The sequence below is a fragment of the Falco naumanni genome, chromosome 5 (assembly GCF_017639655.2).
Source record: "Falco naumanni isolate bFalNau1 chromosome 5, bFalNau1.pat, whole genome shotgun sequence".
Taxonomy (NCBI): domain Eukaryota; kingdom Metazoa; phylum Chordata; class Aves; order Falconiformes; family Falconidae; genus Falco; species Falco naumanni.
The window spans coordinates 76,135,381-76,148,572 of NC_054058.1; the positions used below are offsets into that span (position 1 = coordinate 76,135,381).

Here is a 13,192-nt window from a genome sequence, read left to right on the forward strand (position 1 = left end):
ATTATTCAGATTATGAATACATTTAATCGTGCTTTATGGATGAACTGAATAATTTAGCCATTTCTTCTGCAACATCTTTTATAACAAATACAACAGTATCTGACTCATCCCTACTCCTGGGAATATCTTAAGCAGTATCATAATAATTAAAGGTTAATCCTGATAAGATGGGAACACAGATGAAAATCCCATTTGGCCAGCAACATTCAGTAAATGGGGCATTTCTAGACTCTTAAAAGTCCTGAAAGAAAAAAAATCTGTCAGAAGTAGTAGCCAGCATTAAGTGAAATACTACTCCTCCTCTCAAATTCTGAAGGATTATTTCAGTACAGAATGGAACTGCTGGGAATGATTGAACAGGACACACAATGGAACCACAGAAGAACATCTGTTATTGGCAGCACAAACAATGGAGAAAAGATGAGTAGGAAAAAATGAATTTATAAACCATGTTACGTTAATTCCTGCCAAGAGTCAGTGTTAAAAAAAAACAACCACCAAACCAAAAAAACCCAACTAGCTTGAGGTAGGCTAAAGTCTAGGTAGAAAAGGCAATCAAGGAAAGGAATATAGGATAAAAGCTGGGTGGGAAGTCTCTGATCTCTCCAGTCAGCAAAAGCTTGCCAGTGGGAAAAGCAGTGGAATAGGACTGATGATCATAAGCAGTGGCCTAACTGTTGTAAATAACAAAATCAAAGGCCCTGGGGATTCTGAAACAGATCACAAAATGTCCCTCTTAGGACCAAGGCTAAAACCTGGGGGTCGCAGTGATAAATAGGACAATTGTTCAACAGAATCCAGAGTTAAGGGGTGTGGGGTTTGTGTGTGCGTATGTGTGTGTATGTGATATCATTCAGGCGTCTCAAATAGTGGCACCAGAAAGTGTTGCATCTGCTGGAGGTTCAAGGGGATATGAGCTGAACATGCTGCCTGTATCTAACAGCACAAGATGTTTGGTGACAGCTATTAAATGTGAAATCTGTAAATGAGGGACATATCAACAAGGACACTAGAGGAACATGATTCAACAACTATCCTGCAAATAAAGGTTTCAGTGTGAACTTGTGAAATCAGTGTCATCTCAGAAGCTCCATGAAAGAAACACTTGTGCAGTAACACCAAAATGAAATTAAATACTTAAGAGTGGATCTGTCCAAACCTCTGAGGATCAACAAGTGAAAAGACTTTTAGCAGTCAAGAAAGCAGACTGAATTCTTGAATGCTGGAATTGTCCTTGCTACTGTTTTCCTTAGATGGCCTCTGGAGCCTTCAAAGAGTCACTAGAAGTTCTATTCTTTAAACTACAATGCACTATGATTTTATTCCTTACGGTCTAAAGTTATTGCATATTTCAGTTTTTGCAACAATACTAGAAAATTGTTATAAAATAGGTAAAGGGTTATTCAAGTGACAGTTTCATTTCCTCTAATTAAAACAAAGGGGGTGGAGGGGAAGCCCTCCTTGGAAAACTGGAAAAACCTTGAAAAAATGGAACCCATTAGGGTTTTCTGCACATTGGCATTTTCAGACACTCATATTGAGGATGTGGCAGAACAGCCAGTAATTGCAATTGCAAATGATATAAGAATGGAAATACCAGACTGGGGCAAGGGTAATATGGGCTAGTATGTCCTCCTGACAGTGCCTAGTAGTAAATTCTTTGAGAAAATACTGTATGAACAGGAAAACCATAAAGGAGCTACGAAGATAGTACAGAAGGAGGCAGCCCAAGAAAAGAGGCAAAAATATATTTGAAAAACATACACATGGGGAAAACAACTAACAGTTGATAAAAGCTTCAGCATTACAGGGTTAACTGCTATTTCTCTAAGCTTCACCGAAATGTACTGTAAACTAAAGTACACCCTCCATGAAACACTGCAGCCACAAACCACAATTCAACAGGGACGTTTCTTTGTTTCTGTTCTATTTAATCACAAAAGTCCCAGAAGCACTTCCACATCTAAAAGAAAATCATGGGCCTTCCTCTTCCTTTATATGCTTTTTAAGTCCTTTCTTTCAGTAATTTTTCTCTCTTGATTCCCCTTCTTGCTCCCTCCACATCCAGGAAATAATTGCATGTTAGTGCGTTGTCCTCCTGATATGCAGTATATGTGCTAGGATTGCTGTCTTGAGGGATAAACTACAGTACTCTACGGAAGCAGTGCCCCTCTCGCTAACCAGCACCCATGAAACACAGAAAAGATTATTTTGCACCACATTTTGTCATGGCAGGGTACAGGAAGAACGGATAAGTCTGTCAATACTGTGAGCACTACTGGGAACAAAACACTTCAAAAGGAAATTTTAGCTCCTGCACTATGAATATCAATGGCAGATTTTAAATGCAGCTCCCAGTCACACATGGAAGGCAAATGATTCTCTAAGATCACTGAGTGGGTGAAGTAATCCCACAAACAGCTGAGCTGTAATCCGTGCATCTCATATACTCATTTTTCTTTGGCACAGTAACACATTCATTTGCCACAGACAGTCTGAGCTGGAATCATACAGCATTCATATGTAAATATTAAACAATTACTATTATTTCATGCAAACACCACATACCAAAGTTGCAGTACATAAAAACAATTTTTAAAAATTGCAACTGATTTACAAAAAAAATATTAAGATTAGCCATCTGAACAGACCTAACCCCCCGTTAATATCATTGCTGTTTTACCATTAACAATAAAAACATGCTGCCAAAATCTGTGTAATCTTGGATTCATTTGGAAAGATGAGGTCAGAACTGTAGCTCAGGGAAGTTCGAATGGAAAGGTTCATCACATCTGTAGCCTATAACTGAACAGACAGTTCAACGCAGTTTGTAAGCCGAAATGTCAAATGTCAAATTTCAATATGATATTCAATCGTTAAAAAAAGATAGAGAAATAGTTTTGCAGAAATTTTAAGCCATCCACAAGAGCTTCAAAAGAATGGCACAAATAGGCTGTATGATCAACATACATGAGTTTTAACAGAAGAAATTATTAATCTAAATAGCAGTAGTACACTGATATAAATGGGTTGCATTCTTACAAAGAACTACTGGGTGTCTTCAAAGTTAGAAGAAACAGCTTTATAAATTATTTTTTTCTAAAAGCCCCAGTGGACCATCATATATAATTTGTCACAATTACTTGAAGATTAATAGCACTGAGTAGATGTAAACGGACATAATCTTTGGTTTTGAGCCTACAGAAAACATAAATGATCAACAGAAATGGAAAATACATACTCTGTAGATACACAAATTGAATTCAGTGTCTTTGATATGTAAGATAAATGGAAATGGATGGCAATCAACAAACTGATATTCCAACTGATATAACCAACATGCTGATACTTCTAAGTTAAATTATTTTAACTAGATATGAATCAGTTAATGTGATAGAAAAGGCAGTGTGTATATAAAATCTATCACAACTGTTCTTTACATGTTTTTAGCTTTAAACACAATAAACATTACTATTGGTTTTAGTTTTGTGCAACGTGGCTGTGTATGATTTACTTTGGCTTGCTTTCTTTATTAGCCGCCAAAGTTCATTGCGATATTAAATTCAACTATTTCACTAAATAACTTGCATACTGATATCACTGAGAATGTTATTTTATCCTGATTTAAAAGCCAAGACCATGATCACATCTACTTTTTATTCCTGGCTAATTGTTCTTTTCCGTCACCTCTCTAGGAGCAAATTGTTCTCACCCGCAATTACACAGTCACTTTCTAAAAACAAAAAAACCAAAATATACTGAAATTGTTATATGCTACATCAACACTTTAAATTGTGTATTACCTGATCAAATAATACATGCATTATAGTCTCAAAACATAAAAATACACTTTTTATTTGGAAAATGAAAATATTTCCTTTTCTTTTTTATGCATTTGCATTTAATTAAAGTGTAGGCTAGAAAAGAGTCAGTCCATAACATTCTCCTGCTTGAGAAACACTGAAGTAAAACCGTGCCAAGAAGCAAAAATGATTCTTGGGATCTTGCCTAGTTGTAGCAGAAGAGTTTTTTTTCTCATGAAAACACTACCAAGATGTTTTAACACTCTGTATGATAAAGTGGCTGAGTAAGACTTAGGATGCAGGTAATTCCTAACAAATCGAGTACACTTTCACAGCTAGTTGAAAGTGTACTTTCACAGAACCTGTAACACTGGTCATAAGGGCTTTTATTTTTCCTGCCCACTTCTCTGCTTAGTGAAGCATAGAACTGCATTAAGAAAAAGATTACTGACCTGAAGCTATTGCAAAATGTTGTCACAAAGGGAATTAATCGCTGGTCACATGTACTTCACGCATATTATGAGGAAGGACTAAGATGCTTTTCTACAACCAGAAGGACCCTGTTTTGGCAGTAGAATCAAGTACCTATTATTTGTCCTAAAACCTGAATGCCACGTTAATACCTTGGACCATGCTTGGATTCTTTTTTTTTTTTTTTTTTTTGGTCTGTAAGCTGCTTGTTGGAGGCCAGTAACTACTGGTACACCCTAGGGGCCAATACTGGGTCCAGTCCTGTTTAACATCTTCATTAATGACCTGGACGATGAGATAAGAATGCAATCTCACCAAGTTTGCAGATGACACCAAACTGGGAGCAGTGGCTGATATACCCAAGGGTCATTCTGCCTTCCAGAGGAACCTTGATAGGCTGAAGAAATGGGCTTGCAGGAACCACATGAAGTTTAACAAGGGGAAGTGCAAATTCCTGCACCTGGGGAGGAACAACCCCAGGCACCAGTACATGCTAGGGGTAGCCCAGCTGGGAAGCAGCTTGGCAGAAAAGGACCTGGGGGTCCTGGTGGACCCCAGGTTGAATGGGATCCAGCAATGGGCCCTTGCCACAAAGAAGGTGGATGGTATCCTGAGCTGCATTAGGAGGAGTGCTGCCAGGAGGTTGAGGGAGGTGATCTTTCCCTGCTACTTGGCACTAGTGAGGCCATACCTGGACTACCATGTCCAGTTCTGGGCTCCCCAGTACAAGAGAGACATGGACATACTGGGTAAGAGTCCAACAGAGGGCAAAAAGAGAATTAAGGGACTGCAGCATATTTCCCATTAGGAAAGGCAGAGAAAGCTGCAACCATTCAGGTGGAGAAGGCTCAGGGAGCTCTTACCAAGGTATATCAATACACAAAGGGCAGGTGCAAAGAAGGTGGAGCCAGGCTCTTTCAGTAGAGCCCAGTACAGAGGAGATAAAAGGCAACAGGCACAAGCTGAAACACAGGAGGTGCCACCTAAATGTCAGGGAACACTCTTTTGCTATCAGGGTGACCGAGTACAGGTTGCCCAGGGAGGTTGTGGAGTCTCCATCCTTGGGACATACTCAAAAGCCATCTGGACATGGTCCTGTGCAACTTGCCCTAGGTGGCTCTGCTTGAGCAGAAGAGTTGAATCAGGTGACCTCCAGAGGTCCCTGCCAATCTCAACCATTCTGTGAGTCTGTGATAATTATGTCAGTAAAGTTGGATTCTGGCATTCTGATATATTTAAGCACATGTTTGCATTCCAATCTTATTTGTCACACATAATATAAACCATTCTGTGGCATTCTAGCAGTGTTCAGTCATATGGATATCGCTGCACCTGGAAAATTTAATGAAGAGGGGCCGCACTCAGAAGTAGTTTTACAGATCTCATACTCACATTGCTTCATTATGGACTGGACATATAGAGAAGAACGTTGACATTAAATTTGGACAATAGCAAAGCATAGAGTGAAGGCACAGTTCTAAAATGTGAACTAAATCAGAACTAAAATGTAACAAATACATGTAATACTGATACTTCTAAAGCTAGGCCAGTGAAGAGAATAGCAACCTTGAAGATTCAAACGTAATACAAATACACACCACTTCTGCAAAATATTTACTACTATTTGGTCCTGAACTTTATGCTTCACTGATGAAAAATCGATCTAAAAAATTAAACAATTCATATTTAATTCAGTACTAAAAATAGGCAGTATGTAAAAACACATATAATTATGCAAATCTCTAGTAAATGTATGAAGTTCTATGTAAACACTGAATCAATGATCTGAAAATACAGAAATATCTGTGTATTAAATATATTAAAATTCTAGACAGCTGACTAAAAATACTTAAATATAGAGGAGACGTGTCTACAGTATTTATGAAGCTGAGGTAAGTCTTGAACTGAACTGCTGAAATATATGACATGGACGTTATGCATACAGAAAATTGTCAGACTTGAGTATTTTTTTTTCCGTTTAAGATCTATGAAATCCTAAAGTTGCCAAAGATAGTTCTTTTTCTAATTAATTGTCTACTGATACATCAAGGTATAAACAATATGCAATCTACCATGTTAGTTTTAGTATAAGAATCCTTAAGTGATCTAAACTACAGGCTGGGGAATCTCTAGATCTTTGACTAAAACCATTATTTTTCTTAGTTTCTGTCTAAAGTTCAAGTTTAAGAAGTTTTAACAAAAATTACTAGAAAATAGTTTTAACAGTCTATCTACCTACCAAGTGTGTCCAAAAAAAGCTGGAAAGCCAACATGCAAATCTTTAGTAAGAAAGATTTCCGTTTTTGGAGAAGACTTTTTCATGCCCTCTTTAAATTTGTTGATAAAAAAGCCAGGAAAAGCTTTTTTTTCCCCTTTGGATAATTTGCTACAGCTACACTGCAGCTATTTGTTGTACATTTCATAATACATGTTTATTACCCAAACACTTTGAAAAATCAATCACCATTATTTCTATGCAGCATGCTTGGAAGTGGTTACAGTACCAGGAATTCAGGAGTTCAGAACTTTCTCCAGTTTTTCACTTTCTTATTAGGATTTTGTTCTTCTTACATTAAATTATCAGAAGTTTTAATACTAGTTTCATTAAGATCATTAATTCATCACAGTAATTTAAGACTAGACCTAATAAAGGCTCCAGGCACCTGCAAGCTGGGCACTGCAGCATGTTTTAGGTGTTGGTACCCAGGGTAGATTCAACAACCAAGATCTGAGCAGAGACTATAAAATATACATGACACATAAGCACATCAGAAGGTCAATTTAAAGCAACTCACACACCTAACAGGCAGCTGCCTAGACCAGCACTGCTGAGCTCTCCAGAACTTCTTTACCTCAGTCAGGAAGGCAGATACAGGCCTCCAGCTACCTGGGAACTACAGCCTGCGTCTCACTCAGGGGACAGAACAGCGTATTTGGGAGACCCAAGTTCAGGACTCTACTCAGCCTCACAAGGCACAACTGCTCACCTTCTGGATCCCAAACAGATCTCTTTAAGTGGGAGGCCGGTGCTTAGTGTCAGGGCCCCGGGGTCACCAGCAGGCTCTGCAATGTTTTCCTTCCTCAGGGGTTTATCTAGCAGAGTCCAAGACCAGCTCATATATGGTATAGCAGTTTAACCCTGGATAAGGCTGTTGCAAAAACAGTTCATTGTGTGACAGAGCTGGAGAAGCCTCCTTAGGGGTTTCCCCAGTCGGCTCAGGAGCTGCCCTTAAGCTCATGCCCTTGCCCTTGGTCTTTGCTTGAACCACACTTTAGGCATGTCTGTGTCCAGCTATGTGTCTGGCTGACACTGACTCTCACTCACAGATCACTTCCAGATTTGATCCTGGAGATGTCTCTTCACTACAGGGCTGGCTGGCAGTCCTTGGTGGGGGTTACTCTCACTAGACTCACTCTGCTCTTCTTGCTTAGGTTCTGTGGGATTGTGTCCCTTGCCAGCGGGGGGGCACTACCCCTGCCTGCCCTTCTAGCACCCTTGGCTGCCACCTTGCCTTCCCTTGCAGAGCAGCCCTTCTGCTTCCTCACACCCAGCTCCGCAGGTCATGCAGTTCTTGGACAAAAAAGAAAAACTATGTCCTTGATCACCATCATCATCATCATGAATGATCATGAATCATCATTTTAGGTCTAAAAAGGAGATGCCGATCAGATTAGACATCTCCAGGATTATACAGAAGGTGCACAGGGTATTTTGTATTGCAATTTCAGACATGAGGGCCTAAAATCTGACTAAATCATGTTTTAAGTGCCCATATACTTTAAAAAATCTTTCTTTGTACTGCTGATAAATGGTTACATGTAAAGCAAAGATACAGAGGCAACAGTGATCCTGACTGAGGTGCCACAGCTAGTCTTAAGCCACTGCCTAAGGACTGGGGAGCCATGAGGTAGTCCTTCACACCTGAAGTCGCATGAGCAGTATTGAAGGCAATAGCAATGAGCAGTGCGATTGTATTTTTAAGTGCAGAGTAGCTGTTTCAGGTATGGCCCCAAACACACCATACTAGCACAGTCACACAATGTCCATTTTAGAAGGTAAATTGACTGAAATGTGTGTGCTAGGGAATTGGGCTGCTAAGGGAGAAGAAACAACGCAGTACCTTCGACACTGACATGTGCTCTAGGGACACAGTGACCACCTCAGCAACTCTAAGAGTTCATGAGTATGGAAGTGAACTGGTCTGCACCACTTGTTCCAGGGATGACAAGAGTCTCTCTAGAGCAAATACAAGCCTGTAACTGAGCTTACGTTCTCCTTCCACAGTAGTCGTATACGGCCTGTTTAGATTACCTAGGGAGCCTAAGACACCTCACCACTGTCTAAATCTAGTAGACTATAGCAAAGCCTTAGCAGACAATTCTCTTTCAATGCCACTGATTTTATAATGATATACCACAGCCAAATTCATTTGAGTTGCTCATATTTTTTTACTCATGTAGCTGAATAGAGCAAGTCCTATTCTGGGATAAAACTTTTATCCTAGATAGTCTTAAAGTAAACTACCTCCTTGTCTAACTTTTTAAAAATAAATAAAATTGAAATAAAATGTTGAAAGTTATTATCTTACTTGCATCACTCCATAATGAACTGTTCTGAGTTAGTAGCATCCATGTTTGGCTAACCTGAGCACATCTTGCCCGATCAACTAAATTTACATAACGGAAAATCTACATCAGAAAAACAGACATACATAATATTAAAAGCTATTGAATAAGAAGCACTTCTATATTAAATGATACATATTCACCTACCCTAAACAACAAGGGCTATTTTCAAATTAAATACTTCTTTCTGAGGAGTTTAAACATACCTTTTATAGCAGTTATTATTTTTTGTCAATTAATTTATGTCCATAATTACTCTCATTAACAGCCTTAAAAAGTACAAAAGAATGGCTTTGCTTAAAAGCTCATAAATTCAAGCTATGATGGAGAATGACAGGGATGTTTCAAAACTGAAGATTTTTTCATGGACTATCAGCAGTTTCATTTTACTTATACAAAACAACACTTGTTAAAACACCTCTCCTAAATCTATTTGAGACAATATAATTTGGACTAATGCTTTGTAGATTAAATATAGTACCTGTAAATTCAACTTTGTATGACCTATGAAGAGGTTTTGTAGTTTTTGCCTCAGAGGTCTATATAAGTATAATTTGGTAAATATATCTATACATCTTTAATCCCAGAATATTAAAGTCAATGTCTTGTATTATGGTAGAACCATATAAAAGCTATACTGACAGTTCATTTTATACAGTTAAAATTCTAAAATATACTGGTACCACTAAGCAACGTTTTGAAAAATTAAATTACAGCATTCCAAAAAGGTCTTGCCCTGGTAAATAATCTTAGATACAGTAATCTCAGGCCATAGGAGTAAGAGACTGAATGAAGATAACATTTGGCAAGCTTCTCTCACCTGCCCTTTTTCAGACCAAGTCTCAAACTGTATTTCTGCCAACAGAATGTTAATGTTTCATCTTAGAAGAAACTTGGTAAAATGAAATGAGGGAAAATACGGTAAAATTTAATGGTTTTGTTGCAGAAGCCAATACATGTTATATTATAACCATCTGAAAATACAAGATGCATTTAAGACTCAAGGACAAAGAGCATATGCAGAATTTTATATAAAACAGCTGGATTATTTACATACTAAAAACTCCCATATCTGCAATCATTTGCAAAACTGAATTACTACATCATATGCTGAAATATAAATATCTGATATGAAACACGACACTCAAAATGTGCAGTTCTAAGTATGAAAAAGAAATCAGCTGAAAGGAACATAGCTAATAAAATCTCACATCACTTTTCGTAAAGTAACTTTTATATAAGGAAAACTTTATGCTTGCAATGTAATTACTTTCATAACTGTACAAGAATACATCAATGGCAACCAGTTTAAAGCTGGTATGGTAATTGGCCGATTGCAAAAATACAAAAATAACTTTCTATTTTTATCCCATAATCTGTCACTGAAGAGAAATTTTTCTTATTGGTATACATTCTCAAAGAGCTTACCACTTAAGATATGCACCTGAATAGTAAGATGTCAGAGTGAAAACGTAGCAAAAATGCCAGTGTGTTTTATAGAAGAGTATTTCTGTATTAGTTACACAACTTCCCATACAATACTGCATACAATAAAACCTGGTTTTCATTATAGCAGCATATGAAGTATGATTTGAAATATGCTCCAGAAAAAAGAATCCATACTCTGTACAGAGTTCACAACTATAAAGGCACAAGAGAAATATTGAATCAAATAGAGGCTTTGAGACTCAAATGAGTGTTGTAGTCAGAAGCAATACACACAAACCTTTGTAAAAGTAAGGAAATAATTGCAATTTTTTTTTCACTTCTGGGGTGAATCAACATAGATTAGTGAAGAAAAAGTGACTACCTGTGTAAGTATAGAGTGCGTGGATTACCAAAGTGCAGGTTATCTTGCTTATACTGAAATATGCTTTCTAATAAATGACTAATTAAAAAAATGTTAGAATCAAAAAGGAATGTTCTAATAAAAAATGTTTCACTAAAAGAAATATTCCTTCCTTAACAGAAACTCGTATTCTGACTTACATTCTGTGCAATTCTACTGAAATGAACAGGACTGAAAAACATACCTGCTAGAACCCATTTTTACCACAGAGATCAAGTTCAATTAAAAGAAACAAGCAGAAATATCAGGAGTATTCTACCAAGATTTAAAAAGATTTTCTACAGAAACTATCCAAAGGCTATAATATCTTTAGCTAGAAAAGGACAAATCAGGTAGGAAAATCACTGATGATGTGTCTTTACAATTAGCATTTAACTACATAGGTAATATATTCGAGCAATTTGCCTGCTCCTCAAAATATGCTGCTGTCCCACAAGCTGTCTGTATTCACTTCATATAAACTACTTAAAACAATTTTTAAAATCAGGTTTCCTGGCTTTATGTTTTTATACTTCAATCTTTGGAGCTTGCTATAGCCATACTCATTTTAAAGATAGTTAGGTGATTCAGAATGCAGTAGGGGACTTACACAGATTTTTTGAAGTACAGAAATGTGTAGGCCCTTTTCAGTAGCAAGTTCCTTCTGTACACCCCATCCCTTCAAAGACTTGCATTCAATAACTATAGTTGGATCCATCACAGGCTTCTTTAACCAAGAATCTGTTTAATTTGGACATGTGGATTATTTCCTTAGCTTCAAAACTCAATCTAATTTAAAACTCCAAGGAATTCTAATACACAGTTCACAAAATGTATTTGAATACATGAAACTATTATGACTTTAGAATGAGAAAGAAAAGATTGATTGCATTATCAATCATTAATAGTGTTCAGTTTCATATTAGAAGAACAAAAGTAAGGTTTTTAATTTGTCACTGTCTTGCTAGTAACCTTTTGAATTTTCAGTTCTGAAAAGGTCTGCTAAAACATTTATTTCATGTTAGGTCAAGAACACTAGCCAGCTTTAAAACACAGCAATCATCTTCTGGCAGTAACACAACATTAGGGTACTGTGGTACCACTGACTTTTTTAGGAAACTGTAATTTACAAAGCAAATGGTTTCCAGCTGGTTCAGAGGACACATCTTGTCCCAGCAGTAAATAAAAACTGACAGATATTTTTTTGCACAGGAGCAGAACAGAAAGCCGCAATAAATGATAGCATACTAATAATGATATTTACTAAATACTTTGGGATTTTGAAATGATCCACCACCAAGTATCATCTACAGTGCCAGAGACAATAAAGTCTTCTTATCATAAGTTCCAAAACTTTGAGGAGTCCAGGCATGCTTTGTTTTCCAGTCTGTGAATGCTCAGAGCGAACACAGATTTGGAGGAGACTGCTCCCAGTAACAATCTCCTGTTGAAGGAGATCATATCTACATACTGGACCCACCAAAAAGAGAGCATGAGGATTCAGAGAGGGAAAAAGGGAAGAAAGGAAGAGAGAAAGGAAGAAAGAGAGAGAGGACAGAAGCAAGGAAGGCAGGGAAGGGAAGGGAGGAAGGAAGCATGCTCTGCTTTTCTGCAGCAAACGATTAGGCACTCAGCTAGAGCAAAGCTCTGCTCTGTGCCGGTAAACAGAAGACCTCTTTCTGCACTTCCCGTACTGAATAAAATAGTGACAGCTCAAAAAAAAGAAACCAGGTGACAGCCACACAGATTGGCACTTCTCTCTGGATCAAGGGAGCTGCGTTCTTTTTAAACACAAAATAAAGGCACTTCAGTAGGCTTCCTGCTTTTCTGTAATAATTTTTGTTCCCTTTGCACTTTACACATAAATAAAGCCATTATTTTCTGGCTTTCCCCAAAGATTCACAGATCTAGCTTCCAGCCCACATATGTAATAGATTGCACAACTTAGCCCACATACACAAAAAATACTTGCAAAAATACTTTCAGCACAGCTGGCTTAGCCTGTTCTCTCTCATGCACCCTGAAGGAGACCTTCCAGAAGGTGCTCCCAGCCCTAGGTGCTTCGATGCACCCCTCCCCAAATCCCTGCACTGCTGCTGTTGTCTTTTTTTTGATCCCAATCCTTAACTCTCCCTACTCCAGCATAACCCAAGAGCTCCCATTCCCTGTAGCCCAACTTTTCTTGCAATAGCTCCCTAAAAAAAATGAGGAACTGCTACACCCCCATGCATTGCAGCAACCACTGCATATACCCCACGACAGCTCAGTTTGCCTCACCACTGCACACAAAAACAGGAGGAGGGAGGTGGCAAACCCTGTCTAGCACACCAGCCAGTTAACACAAAAAAACCCTGTTCCTGGCTTGGCTCCTGTCTTAACCTATATCCCAAACCTCACCATCTCAAAGTAATGTTATTCTGTTCATTCTGTTAAAGACAGAAGTTGGTGGGGGTTGGGTTATTTC

General features: G+C 38.0%; 1 protein-coding gene across 1 annotated transcript in view; it reads right to left on the reverse strand.

The window, feature by feature from the left end:
* FBXL13 (F-box and leucine rich repeat protein 13) overlaps nucleotides 1-13,192 on the reverse strand; it is an 84,678-nt gene that overhangs the window by 56,435 nt on the left and 15,051 nt on the right. The window contains 3 exon segments of the mRNA XM_040595185.1: nucleotides 5,492-5,533; nucleotides 5,802-5,937; nucleotides 8,868-8,963. Of these exon segments, the coding sequence (XP_040451119.1) occupies nucleotides 5,492-5,533; nucleotides 5,802-5,937; nucleotides 8,868-8,963 (274 nt within the window).